We start from the raw sequence: 15,398 nt of genomic DNA, 5'->3' as shown, positions 1-15,398 counted from the left end.
ACTTCTCGTGCTCTTTAAAATAATCGAATTGCTATCTTAAGCATCTTCATATGTAACTACACCACAGATTATTTTTGGAGGCTCTTACTTTTATTTGACCTTTTCTTTGTGTGTTTAGTTAAAACTGAAACCCTCATAAGTGTCTCTGGTAACATAGTGGCCTAAATGCTATTAATTCATCTTCACACATAACTCCTCAGTGAGCAGGCTGGTCACCACTGGAGTGACCAACAGGCTTATGGTGTTGCCATCATGTGACTGACCTTATTAAATGGGTCACTCCTCTCGACCAGTAATCTGTCACTCCCAGCAATGCCACCTTCTCCTTTTCTCTTCCTCCTGCGAAGAAGACACTGATGAGGCAAAGAGCAGGCGAGCCTTCAGAGGGAAAATTAGCCGGGTCCATTTATTCAAAGTGGATGAATGAACAAGCAGACCCACAAACAGAGGATGAAATCAAATTTAAGACTGTGAATGTCTTTTTAATCTCAGTGTGGTCTGTAAAAACTAATCATGTCACCTGTGGTGTGTCAGCTGCACGACACGAGGAGGACGAATGGAGTTTTTGGTGAGGTCACTGGAATTGAGTTTATTTATTTTGCAATGGGATCAAAGTACACATATGAGGAAAAAATAAGGGAAAAAACAGTTCAGTAGCTAAAAGATATCACTGCAAAATCATCAAAAGTTAGCATATACTATTATGGAATATAATTATATTATACTTACAGAAACATGGGGTGTACAAATATGTAGCCATGAAAATTGTATTTCTATTATTTATTTTCATAAATGTCAAAAGTTTTAATTTGAAATTTGGATAGACAGGAAACGGGAAGTGTAGAAAACAGTGGGAAAAGCATGGCTACACCTTTTAGGCAATTTATGTTAAATGCAAAACAATCCTTCAGATGAGTCCTTCAGAAAGCAAAGGCTGTAAGTTCTATCAGTACCTTGTATGTCCAGAAATTAATAATAGTGTGTTTTGTGACATTTTTAGCCTGTAAGCTAATGATACAAGTGTATGTTTACCCGTTGCTAGCTTGTTGTCCGTTATATTAATACCAGATTGCATATCTATAGGATACTGATTTTGTATTCTACTGTGTTATTGGATAACTATACTTATGTGCAGATAATATGATAGTCTATTAAGAGTTGTTTTATATGTCTTTCTAGTTTCACTCCAGTTCATTGATGTCAATTCATTATGTCATGTCATTAAAGGATCAAACACGCTCTCTTTCCTGGCTCTTGAAAAGGAGTTTGTCTGGCTGTTTATTAATGTTCACGCTCAAGGAGTTCAACACATAGGGAGAACAGTACATGGGGTGATTAGTAAGGAGTCAGAGGGAATAAAAAGCCGATATAGAGAGGGGAAAAGGCTCTCTAAAGGAATAGAAATCTTTATTTTAAGATTTAAAAAATCTTTCAGCCTCTCGTTCCATTATAGGCACATATTTAACTTTACAGCAATAAAGTTAATAACTCCCTTTATTATTCTGCTGCGCTTTTAATCATCTGTTGCTTTATCAATAAGAGCAGAGGTGAACGTGTTTCTGCTGAATGACCAGATGGGATACTTTTATGTCATGTAATCAAGTGGAATTATAGAGTTTATGGATATTATTTCCTTTTATTGATACAACTGAGTCTGATGGGCCTGCATGCATTCATATTATTTAGTATCTTTTATTATCCTTCATCAGTCAGACAATTATTATTATTATTAGTAGCAGTATACAAGTTTACACAAAGCAACCAGCAGAATTGCCCAGATGCAGAATGGGGCAAAGATCATGGATGCTGGGATAGATAAACCAGAAATGATGTAAGTGGAGGGATAAATTAGGGGTGGGGGTGGGGCGGAGATCTTTTATGGCTCTAGAAGAAAACACACCAGAAGAAACCCTTGTTGGCAACCACACAGAGGTAAGATGTTTCTTGTAGTTGGTCACCAGGTTTGCACACATCTCAGGAGAGATTTTGGCCCACTTCTTTTCTTCTTGGCTGTGGCCTGCAGACTTCTGTCAGATTTGCAGGTGTTAACTGGCAAACTCATGTTGAGCAGGGTGACCTTGGAGTCACAGCTGCCTTCAGATCATTAGCATATCCCTGTAGTTTTGGACATCTTTCTCATTGTCATGCTCACCCCATGAAGCAAGACCTTGCATGGATCTCTGGACTGATAGTCATTTTGTATTTCTTCCTTTTCCAAATGATCACAACAAGAAGCTTGGCATCTTGTCATCAAGCTTCTTGTTGAGCCCGTCATTCTGTCTCTCCATTAAAATGAAACTATTATAAAAATTAGACTGTTCTGTTTTTCCTTTTTGGAAATGAGAAAACGTAAAAATTCGATTCAGATAATTATTGCCCCCCCATGTGACTCTTCATGAGTTGGCTTTGGAACCATATTTTGATGACACACACATAAATGGATGCATACAATGTAAAAACAATAATAGTAAACTGTAATGGGTAGAAAATGAGGCATAATGCAGGATAAAACATGGCTTATTTCCATAGTGGTACCTTATTGTTTTAGGGTTTTAGGCTTGGGAATGTTACATATTCTTTTTATATTTTAAATAATCTTATCATTCTAACTTTCTCTATGACCGTAATTTTTAGACTATAAAGCGCACTTAAAATCCTTTAATTTTTTTTAATCAAAAATTGACAGTACACCTTATAACCCTGAGCTGCTTATGTATAAATTCTAGTTGTGTTTACTGACGTCAAACCGATTTTATGTGGTACACGGTGCTCAAAAATCTATCAAAAAATGTTTTAGTATGACTTTGGTAAGCTAGGAAAGCGCACCGCTTGATGGATTGTTGGCGCATTAAGGCTACCATAGTCAGGAGCTTCGCAGAGTAATCTGGGTCCAAAACTCCGTCCGCTTCAGGTCCCAAAGTCAAGCGAACACTGCGGCATCACTGGGAGTTAAAAACTGTCTAAATTCTTTCATCTTTAATAAAATGATCAGTTTTGCTGCTTTACCAGGTGTAACTATGACGTTTAACATCCAGGCATCCATGAAAACAGAATTTATTAAATTTAACAGAGTTAGAAGTTAGCAGGAAGTTAGCTCGCTAGTTTCCACCTAAGTATGATATAGCATGTTCTGACTGAGAGATTTGTGAAAAAATTAAAACGTACAGCTCTGCTATCACTTCCAACATAAATGAAGACAGAAAACTAAACAGCAGTGATGTTTGTAGGGTTACTGAAGTTGGGCTAGCTGGTATATATTAATGTGCTATGTGATCGCTAGCAACACAGCTATGTTAGCATAACAAACACAGTGAAGCTGGAAGATGAACCCTAACCCTTTTCCACTCGATAAAAGTTAACACGAGAGTTCCCGATGGTACAAATGCAATCACATGGCAGGATGCTGTAAACAAACCAAACTTCAGTCAGTAGAGCAACTGAGATAATCCATCCACAATAGGAGGTTAGTCATTAATATACTGCAACAACATGGGAATAGAGCAGCTGTGAGAGAATTTAATATTAATGAATCGATGGTACAGAAGTGGAGGAAGCAAGAAGAATGAGTTGAGTAAAATCAGACTTTTCTGACTGTTTTTTTTCACTTAATGCGCCTTATAATCTGGTGCGCCTTATGCATGAAAACAGACTCGTTCATCGACGGTGTGCCTTATGGTCCGAAAAATACAGTAAGTGTCACTATATTTAAGAACACAGCACATGAGACAAAAAGTCCTTAAATTTGAGAAGCTGATAAGTTAGAAAATGTTTGCACTTTTGCTTAAATAATGAAGGAAATGAGCCTACTTATTCATTTTTTGCTAATGGTGGCAATCAGCTAATGAGGTATTTGGTTGGTCCTTTTACTTTAAGAATGTTTCTTCTTCTTCTTTTATCCTATTCACAGTAGCTTTAAAAACACTTTTGCCTACTTAAATTTTTAATATTTTAAAATGGAGTATCTATTTTTTGTGCACAACATAACCTAAAATTCTTTACAATTCAGTGGGAAGTAACAGCTTCAACTGGTAGGTTCTTTTCAGATAAATGTTAGCATAACAAAAACCATTATTCACTTCAGTTTTATCTATATAGCACCATTTGCCAAAAAAAGTTGCCTCAAGATGCTTTATAAAGAGGCAAAGACCCTAAAATATTACAGAGATAAATGGCCTGTATTTATATAGCGCTTTACTAGTCCCTAAGGACCCCAAAGCGCTTTACATATCCAGTCATCCACCCATTCACACACACACTGGTGATGGCAAGCTACACTGTAGCCACAGCCACCCTGGGGCGCACTGACAGAGGCGAGGCTGCCGAACACTGGCGCCACCGGGCCCTCTGACCACCACCAGTAGGCAACGGGTGAAGTGTCTTGCCCAAGGACACAACGACCGAGACTGTCCAAGCCGGGGCTCGAACTGGCAACCTTCCAATTACAAGGCGAACTCCCAACTCTTGAGCCACAATCGCCCCACATGAGAACCCCAATATCCAGACGTTCCCCTATGAGCAATCACTTGGTGACAGTGGGAAGGAAAAGCTCCCTTTAAACAGGAGAAAACCTTCAGTTGAACCAGGCTTAGTAAATGGCAATCACCTGTCACAAACGGCTGGATTGAGGGGAATAAGAAGAGAGAGTATGAACTCAACTGTGGGAGCAAGAAGAGAAGAGAAGATTTAATTACATGCAGTGGTGGCATAAAAACACATGAGCAGTGAAAAGAGATGAGAGGAGAATTGCTCAGTGCATCACTGGAAGTTCCCCAGCAGTCTGAGCATTTAGCCACATAACTAATGGATAGTTCAGGGTCACCTGATTCAGCCCCAACCAGAAGCTTTAAAATAAAAGAGTTTTATTCATAAAAGCAGACAGGGTGGCTGCCTCCCAATTCTGGACTGAATTCTGGAGTTTACAGGGAGTCAATGGTAAAAAGCTAATATGGGAGACAGATGATCTCCCTTTCTGCCAGTACGCTCTGTGATTCATGCTTTGGATTAACTGAAGGCTTTCGAGGGATAATTCAGAAAAGAAATAATGAATGCATGAACTAACTTGTCAGCGCTACTCTAAGGCAGGACATTCTAATTTTGGCAATACCATTCAGAAAGAAATGAAGAAGAATGAAGGAAGTCCTACATATTTGTTTGCACATTGAACAACATATCGTGATCAAAATTGGCTCCAAGGTTCCTCACAGTGCTGCTGGAGGCCAAGGCCATGCCATCCAGAGAAAGCATCTGGCTAGAAAACACGTTTCTATGTTTTTTACGGCTAACCTGAGCTTTATCACAATCAAGAGAACAGAATTATCAGCATTGAATGCTGCACTGGGGTCTAGCGGTACAAGCACAGAGACAAGTACAATGTTAGACACCAAAATAATATTATTACTGTCAATAAAAACCTCTAAATCTTGAGTGAAACTCTTCTAATAAACCATTGCTCTGCAAGTGATTTTAGAAACTAAAGGAAGGTTGGAAACAATGGACAAGGAGGGGCAAGCGGTCTAGGCAGGGTGGCACATACCTCTTCTGTGACGTATATGTGAAAATCACCGAAATGTAAATGAAGCAGGGCTGATTTTAGGATCAGAGCTTTGGGGGTGCTGAGCACCCAGAGAGCTGCCCAGCCAGGCAACATAAACTTTACTCGTCACAATGAGACTTCTTCCCTGTTTCTGTCAGTCCCTGCATCCTTAAATGTCTCCAGTTGTCCTGAGTTCCCTCTGAGTGTCTCCTTAGTGCATTTAAACCTGTCCTCATTGTCTGTTGTCTTCATCTCCGTTATTAGTCATCATAATTTTACCATCTCTGTGCAAGTCTGTAAATTTCTTTATTAAATCATAAGATTCTTAAATTCATCAAGTCTCTCTGTGCCTGGGTCCTCGTCACAAAACATGACATCATTGTTTTGTACATTTTAACACAATTGAATCCCCACATTTGTGAAAGAAAAGCAAAACACTTTTTTAAAGTCTGTAACAAAACCATCAAATCAGATAAAGGTTATTTAAATGCTGCAAATGAAGAATGGATTGGATTAAAAAAATACATATCCTAACCTTAATTACTGGGGGAAAATGATGCTCATAGTAAATGAGAAGTAAACTGAGTGTATTTTTTGGACAGAGGTTCACTTTTAATGTGTATGTATAATACAGTACAGATATATAAAAATACACTCCAACTTTGCCTATGGTACAATGTATACAATGTATGAAAAGATCTTTACTGCAGATACTACTATGGCTCTGCAGATTTTTTTCTTTTATTTTAACCTATGTCGCCTCACCTTGAAGTTGGCAAATCTGTCTATCACTTTTGGTGGTCAACTCTCTGAAGCAGTTTAACAGTTTCTGTTGTGCCTGTCACTATTCCCTGTCTGTTTTCTTACCTGGTTCTTCCTGACCTTGTACTTTCTCCTCACATTCCCCTCTTTCCTCCTCTCTCCCTCTTTGGACTGACAATCACAATAGATGGTATTCAATTAGATGAAAAAATTACATTGATATGAAAAAAAAATATTATTAAGATCACTAATAAAAAAAGTCCTTTCTCAGTGTACTTTCAACCAAAAGGCAAATAACCAAACCACATGTACATCTAATAAAAGATATAAATATTGAAACACTGATCCAACATTATCCTTTATTGACGGATCATTTGTTCTTACATTTGTACCTGAATGTGGCTCCTGGGCTTAATATCGGCACATGCACATATGACAAAATGACCAGCTTCTCTCATTCCATTTCAAACAGGACAGTGGCAACAACAGCAGGCTACGGACAATTATAAGTTTTAGATTTTAAATAGGCTGTATAAATTTCAATGGGAGCAACAGGGCGGTCAAATGTTGCTGATTTTACTACAGAGCAGGACGGATTGTAGGGTAGCAAATATCATCAGAAAACACATTTTCAGAGGCGAGCTGGAACAAACCATTTTTCTTTTTTGGGGGGTGGGGTGGTATCTATACTTTTGTTGTTAAAATGTTACGTCTCAACCAAGTACTGTATGCTTTTTACATTTTCAGTAGTGTGTCACACAAACAGCAAATATTGTCAGAAAAGTAAGAAATCTTTGGGGGTGCTTTGATTCATTTTGATTTTAGCCCATTACCAAAAATGGGCTAAAATCGCCCCTGAAATGAAGTAAACAAAATATCCACAAAAACACTTTAAAACTGTTTATTGTATCTCTTCAAAGAAAACAAAGGCTATAAGAGCCTTTTGGACAAACCAGCAATTATTTTTTATCAGTATTATTTACCAGTAAGAGTTTGGAGGGGGGGCTCTCTACAGCAGGGGGGTAGTTGCCCCCCCTTGGCCCCCTATAGATCCGCCCCTGGTTGGAAATCAGTCTGGAGTTGGCTATGATAGTTGAATTAAGTAAAGAATTTTAAAGCAATGGTTTATTTACAGCCACTTTAAAAACCTGTGGTACATAACCTATACAGAAGATTATCACATAGAATACACTGCAAAAAAAAAAAAAAAAAAAAAGAAGTCTAGGTGGGCTCCCCTGTCATGTTTCTGAAAATGATCAAGTTCAGATAAAAGCAGCTCAACATGAGAGTTGCCTCCCAACACAATTTCTAAAAATGTTTAGTTCATGTAACTGTTGGAGGCCCTGAAAGGCAAAACGTTTGACTATTTCACAAAAAGGGAAGGAGTAAAGTCTGAACAATGAATCCAGTGTGTCGCTAAAGACAGCTTTTCTTTCTTCCTGTCATATGACTCACGGCCCTCAAATTTTGAAACATTTTAGGATGACTTGATATCAAAAATAGGAATTCCTAGGAATTTACAGAATATACAACATTTGAAGCAGTAATATTGGGGACACCTTTGAAAGTACACTGTATTGGCAACAGAGCAAAGGCTCCGAGTACTGCTTGCATCACTTCTTATTCATTGATTTATTTTTATACTTAAACTATAATTTGAAATTCCAAATCAACTGTTGAATGCCTACAAAGTCTGATGTAACATGTTTCTTTCAAGCAGTACAGCGACTGGCCTGATGGGGGTGCTAAACTCTATAAAGCTCCACTGTGTGAAACAGATTCAGAATCAGAATCAGAATCAGAATACTTTATTGATCCCTGGGGGAAATTATTTTTTGTTACAGTGCTCCATTTTAAACCAACATTAAGACAAGACAGACAATACGCTAGCTAAGAATAGTACAATATATACATATATATACATACATACATACATAAGTCACTTATAAATAAATATTTGGAAAAGAAACATGTGTAGCTGTAGCAGCAAACAGTGTGTTAAGTGGATGCGTTGTACAGGGAGATGGCCACAGGCAGGAATGATTTCCTGTGTCGTTCAGTGGTGCTTTTCGGTAATCTCAGTCTCTCACTGAACGAGCTCCTGTGACTGACCAACATGTCATGGAGTGGGTGGGAGGTGTTATCCAACATTGTCTTTATCTTGGACAGCATCCGCCTCTCCGACACCACCTTGAGGGAGTCCAGCTCCATCCCCACAACATTGCTGGCCTTACGGATCAGTTTATTAAGTCTGTTGGCATCTGCGACCCTCAGCCTGCTCCCCCAGCATGCAACAGCATAGAGGATCGCACTGGCCACCACAGACTCATAGAAAATTCATTCAGGAGGCCTGTTTGGGTGAAACTTGAGTAGTTGACCTGAGGGCTGAGTTTTAGGCTGATCTTGGAAAGCCAACATGCTTCCTCATGTCTGCTGGTATAGAAACTCATCCTCCCTTACCAAATAGTGGCAAGATATCTTTATATTATTTTTCTCCCCCACTTTAATTGCCTTCTATTATATACCTATAATACTTTAATTTGCAGGTGCTAAGTAAAGTATACAGGTGTTATCCCACTAAAAAGAACTGCGATCTGCATGTCCTTTGGAAGGTGACAATTGGGAGTAGTTGACATGAAGATTACTCATGTGAGAAAAGAAGCAGAAGAAAACAATCACCTGAGACAGAACAGTCTTCACAGTTAAGTCTTTTGACTGCAGTCAAAAGACAAGCAAACTGGATTTGCCGGTGAAACAAACACAATTATAAAAGCTGAAGAAAAACTTGCACCTTCAGTTTAACGTTTTGGCTAAAGTTGAAGGAAGGCTTTGAATCGCTCCAGTGTAGGTAAGCTGTCAAAAGGTGAGTCTAAGGCGAGATTGGTGACTAGAGCCTTAAATTACATTTTCTTGCTGCATGTAGGTGACCTTAATGTCCAGACTAGCTCGGGGTAAGCACAGAGTGCAATAGATTTTAGAGGAATTTGGTCAGTTGGGAGTGAAATCACATTGGATGCAGTTTGAAACAGACAGTCAAGTGTTTTAATCAGTCACTGGTGTTCGCTGAAAGCCTGTTTCAGAATTAAGGTGAGGTATAGGGGCTAGGTTGATGAACCAGGTAACTGTCATGTTGTAGTTATGTATTTTCAGGTATAATGGATTTTAAATAAGAACACACACACACACATATATATATGCGGGTTAGAAAAATTGGTTCACATCAATTGCATAATAACGCTGCACAATTTTAAAGATCCTTAAAAACATAACATTTTTTTTTTTTAAATTTGTTTTTAAAGTGATTCTCTTAACTAAACTATGATGATGCTGGAGCTGGTTTTGTTTCATGCCAGCTGCAGTGAATTCCTATAATTCACCTGTTTCTTTGCACACTGGCACACAGGCTGCCTGCCAAAAAAGAAAGAAGAAGAATCGGTGGGAAAAACGGGATGACTTTCCCTTTTCCAATCCAGATCTCTGTATTCGTTTGGGAAATCCCACAGACCCCCGCTACCGGTGAAAACTCCGCGGGAAAAACTCCCTGCAATTCCCTCGCGGGTACGCGCAGGCGAGCGTCACGTAAAGCATGCGCGAGCACGCGAACTCGCCACACCACACGGGAAGCCCCTAAATGGACAGATACATTATCTGAGACAAAGCTTCATGTGTGGGGTTTCCCAATTTTCCTCCAAGTGAACTCACCCCGTTACATAAAAAGACCTGCGGGTGCAGTTACGCTATCAGGTGCAGTTACGCTATTTTTAAGCACCGAAATTCAGGATACAGGTTACTAATGGTCATATTTCTATTCACTCTGCCAAATTTCCCTCCAAGTGAACTCACACGATTATAACTACAATGACCTTCAGCGTGTATTTGATGCAATCAAGCTAAGAGACTGAGTCGATATTTACGACACACGATATGAATGATTGCCATATTTCTATTCACCCCCGCAGTTTTGTGCCCGTTGTTTCATTACGTTGAATTTCGCGAATGCTTGATATTGCTGCGAGCGCGCGCCCATGCAGGATGTGTTGTGTAAAACGCTCCGCAGGTCCTGTATTTGCAGATAAACAGCTGCTGCTGCTTCCGCATCGTCCGATGCCGCTCTCTTTTCCCGCTGTCAAGGCAGTACAAGAGTTCAGTCTGCATGACCCATATCCATGCGCCCAGCAAGCCGGTATCACACTGCCCCCAGCGGCCATTGAAAATTGCTACACCATTTCTTGTAAATGCCTGAATTCTCAGGCAGGTCGCTGTTTATACTAAAGGGTTGGTCCCATGCACATGTTTGTCATGCCAGACTGTGGGGGAGACTTTTGGCTTGTGGAAGACGAATGCGTGCGCGCGTGCTTTGGAAATGAATGCACGCGCTCTCAGACTTTAATAGTGTTAACTTTGCACAACCTCCAAAGCAAAATTATTATAAGAATGCGTTATTATGATCACTATAATCGAAATACGGTGCATAACAGGTTGCGATAATATAACAAGTCGGCTGTTAGGGTTTAATGTCAAATCTTAATGTGAGTTAAATATAATTTGCCACTTGCAAATATTTGCACTATTTGCACAAAGCACTATCTGTAAGGTGAATAGCTTACAAAGGAGGGAGCGGGGAAAGAAACTCGAGTGACACATGAGTTGGGTCATTTAGTTTGATGATCTAGTCTACGTGCAGCAATCAACTGTATTCCACGCGTGTTGTTTTTTAACTTCCTTCTAGCTCTCAACAGCGTGATTTCTCGGAAATCCTTTGCTACTTGCTGAAGCAAAGGATCACAGCGCATGCTCCAAACACACTGTAAAAAAGGTCAGTCCTATTATAAGAGGACTTTCAGTCAATTCAATAATAAACCTTCAAATTGTATTTTTTTTAGTTATAACAGGGTGGTAATGCGCAAATATGCAGATATGACATTAATAAAGTAGCTACTGTAAACAACTACAAGGTTATCGTCAAATAACCAATACATTTTCAAAGGCTTGATAAACACACCTCTCACTTTTTTTTTTTTACTGAGGACATTTTTTATAGCACCAAGCCTCCTGCCGGGGAATACCCGCCACTGGAGTGGCTGTGTATAAATTCTGCACACGAAGCTGTCGGTACTCACTTGTACTCAGAAAACGTTTACAAGTGGAACACTTAAAGACGAGAAGAAGCTTTTCTTAAACCAACGGGATTATTGTTGCATTTTTTTCCTCCTGGAATCACAAAGCAAATTAATCTGTAAGTATAGTGATATCAATTTAACATCCCTGCTCTATTTTTTAAAAGCTAAATGATGTTATTGGGATGATTTCTTTGAAAGAAATATGATCTATTATTACTTTAGGAGTCTGTCTTTCTCTCACGCTGTGTGTTTGAGAATGAACATTGAATTAAATAACATGCAAATAGATGCAAAGTTTTTAATGCACATTTCAAACTCGAATTTTTTAATTCTGTGACATTTTTGCCAAGCCTGTGTTGAGTTGCGCTCGTTTGCTCTAAGGAATTAAGAAACCTTTTTTAGGGGGGGAATATTCGCTTACCATTCTAGATTTTTAAACTTTTGCGCTACAGGATTAATAAAAATAACTGCATAACTGCATGAGTTATTTTTAGTTATTTTTTCTTCTTGTTCCTTCCAACCTTTCTAAACTAACGTTGACTCCTACACGTAAACACCTCCCTGAGCGCGCTGATTGCCCTGGCCATGAACTCTTCTGTCCCGCGCAGCAAAGAAGCAGTAGTAAATCTAAGCCGGGGCTGAGATGCGGGAGTTTATTTCCTTTTACCGCTGCGCTTCACACGCTGCATTACAGCATTTCTCTAAACTTTCTTCTGCTGCTGCATTTTTTTAGGCAAACATGCCAGTGTCAAGGATGAGAATGAGGCCATGGCTGGAGAAGATGATCGAATCCAACACAGTTTGGGGTCTGGCTTGGATTGACAAGGTGAGAAGCTTTCTTATCCTATTATAATACAGTGAACTGGTTCATGTAAATAGGAATTGCCTGCAAATAAGTAATGATAATTCAGAGTACAGGAATAGATATTTGGAAATCTATTTGTTGTAGGATTGATGCCTCTCCCCATGAGACAGGGAAGTGATTTCTGCAAAGCTGCACATGTTTTTATTGATGCTGAGTTGTCCCCTTGCTGTGCATACAGTATTAGCGTGTTACAAACATTGACCTGGTTTGAAGCACTAGCTTGGGATGGGTCTTAGTGTTGCAGTGTTACTTTGAGGCGTGCTATAGTTAAAGCCACTTCACAGCTATGCCTGTGGCACTTCAAACAGGTGAAAATAGGCACGATGAGGTAGCTGAACGGAAGCTTGGTTTCTGCTTGGGAGATAACACATTACATTCTCTCAGTAAGCGCAATTACCCACGATCCAACTTAATATATATAAAAAATTTTATATTTCCCAGGAGAAAACAATGTTTTCCATCCCCTGGAAGCATGCAGCTCGACATGGCTGGGAGGTGGACAAAGATGCATGTCTGTTCAAAGAGTGGGCCAAACACACAGGTGAGAAAGCCTGAATAAGCCTGCCACCTGTTCAGAACAACTCTTCTTTACAGGATGAGGAAGTGTACTAAACTAGCATGTGCCAATGCATTTTACAGGGAAATATTCAGAGGGCCAAGTTTGTGACCCCAAGACATGGAAAGCCAACTTCCGCTGTGCAATGAACTCACTGCCTGACATTGAGGAGGTGAAAGACAAAAGCATTAACAAAGGCCACCAAGCTATGCGCGTCTTCAGGATGCTGCCTGCTAGTCAAAAATCTAAAGGTGAGAAAACTGACAGGAAATGAACGTTTGTTCTTTTTGGCGAATTAACATTGCGCTCAGTATCTTCAATTCATGTGCTCTACAGTCTCAGTGGTAAAGAAAGTAAGTGACCAAAATGTTTTTCTTTCCTCTGCACAGATAAACGGACTAAATCAAGGGAATCGAAGGGAAGGAAGAAGGTAAATGCTATCACTGTTACTATAGCTCTAGTGACACTTGTTTTTAAATAGCATACTCAAAATATTCCTCATTTACACTGATCTAGATACTGAATGTATAGCTTTGTAAAATAATGCTACTTCGTAGCTGTGCAGGAAACAGACATACACATATGGATTTGAATGTCTCGATTTTCATTTCAAACATCTCACTTAATTTCTCTTTGATTTGTTCTTGCAGAATTCAGTGGTTAAGATGGAAGAGAGGGAAGACAGCTACAGTGACACTCAGTCTCCCATCCCTGCACTGGTGCCAGAAAGCACACAAGAAAACAGAGTTGACAGCACAGTGCAGACAGAACAGCCAGGTGAGCAAGTTTGAAAAATCTGTACCGAAAATGTTCAGATAAACAGTGTGTTTGAATCTAAAAGTCAAAGTGTACTCAATACGTTTGTTTGCCATTTTTGCAGATTACTTCTTTCCAACTGAGGTTCCTGATTGGTCTTCAACAGTTGAGATTGGCCCTGACTCCTTCATCAACAGATTTCAGGTTTCACCTGATCACAGCTCCGGTAAGACAACAACACATAGCTCATACTTGCTAGTAAATGACTTTGGCTTAGCTTGGAATAATTCAACTTAAATAGAAACTTAAATACTCATGTTCCTTTCTGTTTTTCTCCCCTTCTCATCGCTGTGATCGTGCAGACTACGACTGTCCAGAAGATATTATTGAGGTAAGCATAACCTACAGGTCTTACCCTAGTTAGAAAGCAACATTTCATTGACAGGAATACCCATGTTTGTCTTATTCTGCTTGGTTTGGCTCATGCAATAATACCCAAAACACTAATAAGCATGTTTTGTGTTGAAAAACTAGTTGGGCCAAATATAGCCATACTCAATCCAGTGTTACTCTTTCAGATTTGCAGAAAACTGGAGAAAGAAACTTCACACTGGATGACAACAAGCAGTTTAGACGACAAGGGGTTCCTGTGCAATGAACCATGCACCAGTCCAGGGAGCCAGTGGAGTGAGTCTTCATCAGGTAAATGTTGCTAGTTGGAAGCTGTCATGTAGCTGCTGCTTAAACACCACAGTCCATGCCAGCAATTTAAGAATTTAATTGTAGAATTTAGTCAACATCAATGAATATGGTTAGATTTTGTTGTATATTACATTAGCAATCAAAATAATGCTATCAGTTTTAAGTCACATGACTTGGTTTAACTGACCTTGGATTTCGCTCTTTGTTTTGCAGTCGACGATGTAGACGACACACGGCCACAGTACACAACTCTTGCAGACATCCCAAATTCCACAGATGAATTCTGGAACAGCTTTTGCCAACAGATCCCACTTTTGCTTTAAAAAAGTAAAGGACATGACAGGACAATTCTTTTACACTGGACTTTTAAGAAGCTCCTGAAATCTTCTCCCATCAGAGCTCACCTCTCAGCTAAATCATCCCTTCGCTAGGACACCATCCCACCATCCGGACTTCTACTGTGTGTTTGATGTTTGGAAGCAGTTTGCAGAGCCACCCTCATCGCTCTCATCCCATATGTGAAGTTGTGAACAGAAGTTATAAAGCGCACTGCTGTGTAAAAGGAATTCACATGCTCAACATTGTTTATAGTTTTGGCTGGTTCAAGGCACCATGCTGCTCGTTTTTTTCTCTGTTAAGCTCAGGCATGGTAATTCCATTATCTTAAACAACCTCTGACAATTACAAGATAGTTGTCATTAACCTCATCTTGCAGATATGCTCGCACTCAGTGCTTGTGAAAGTTAGTTAATGTACAGTGTAAAAAAAAATCACATATTTTTTTTCTTTGTTTTTCCGTTATATGTACCAGTGAATTATATGCATCTTTACATCTTGTCGACAAACAGCCCAACAACAGGTGAAAGCTTTTCTATACTGTAAATAGTAATGTGTGTGCGTGTTTTTTTAATAAAATAAACAAAATATGAAACATATAAAAGAATTTTTGTTTTTTCATTCCTATAGCAAGTGGTTTTAAATGGTCTCCTGTTATGAAACTGATCATTTGTAGGTCATGTTTGTGTAAAAAAACATCTATTTGTAACATCTCTTTGAGCAAGTTAATAAACTTAAATTAGAACTAGCAACAATAAACTCTAAAAT

The 15,398-nt window shown here is 39.2% G+C and overlaps 2 protein-coding genes across 5 annotated transcripts in view; one reads left to right on the top strand and one right to left on the bottom strand.

Annotated features, from left to right (window-relative positions):
* Nucleotides 1–677, bottom strand: part of acsl6 (acyl-CoA synthetase long chain family member 6) — a 37,702-nt gene extending 37,025 nt beyond the window's left edge. Inside the window, exons 1-2 of one of the 3 annotated variants that reach the window (XM_026181488.1) lie at nt 521–676; nt 264–339 (exon numbers count right to left, since the gene is read on the bottom strand). The gene's annotated coding sequence lies outside the window, so the exon portion shown is untranslated. Of the gene's footprint in view, nt 1–263 lie in introns of all 3 variants that reach the window. The other 2 variants (XM_026181489.1, XM_026181487.1) reach the window with 2 other exon arrangements.
* Nucleotides 678–11,387: 10,710 nt separating this feature from the next.
* Nucleotides 11,388–15,222, top strand: irf1b (interferon regulatory factor 1b). Of its 2 annotated transcripts, XM_026182985.1 has the most exons (10): nt 11,391–11,531; nt 12,149–12,241; nt 12,722–12,821; nt 12,920–13,087; nt 13,226–13,266; nt 13,487–13,613; nt 13,717–13,818; nt 13,955–13,983; nt 14,171–14,294; nt 14,508–15,222. In XM_026182985.1, the coding sequence occupies exons 2-10, from the start codon at nt 12,155–12,157 to the stop codon at nt 14,615–14,617; spliced, it is 888 nt and encodes a 295-aa protein (XP_026038770.1). In that variant the 5' UTR covers nt 11,391–11,531; nt 12,149–12,154; the 3' UTR covers nt 14,618–15,222. The 2 variants fall into 2 exon arrangements, with proteins under 2 accessions (XP_026038771.1, XP_026038770.1); XM_026182986.1 differs by lacking the exon at nt 14,171–14,294 and having other exon boundaries at nt 11,388–11,531; nt 14,508–14,593.
* Nucleotides 15,223–15,398: the final 176 nt, after the last annotated feature.

Source organism: Astatotilapia calliptera, chromosome 10 (assembly GCF_900246225.1).
Source record: "Astatotilapia calliptera chromosome 10, fAstCal1.2, whole genome shotgun sequence".
NCBI classification, from domain to species: domain Eukaryota; kingdom Metazoa; phylum Chordata; class Actinopteri; order Cichliformes; family Cichlidae; genus Astatotilapia; species Astatotilapia calliptera.
This window is presented reverse-complemented; position numbering and strand designations above follow the sequence as displayed.

Coding starts and splice junctions, on each gene's coding strand:
- irf1b (XM_026182985.1), top strand. CDS start 12,155: ATGCCAGTGTCAAGGATGAGAATGAGGCCATGGCTGGAGAAGATGATC. Junction 13,088..13,225: donor TGCTAGTCAAAAATCTAAAG/GTGAGAAAACTG, acceptor TCCTCTGCACAG/ATAAACGGACTAAATCAAGG. Junction 13,614..13,716: donor AGTGCAGACAGAACAGCCAG/GTGAGCAAGTTT, acceptor CCATTTTTGCAG/ATTACTTCTTTCCAACTGAG.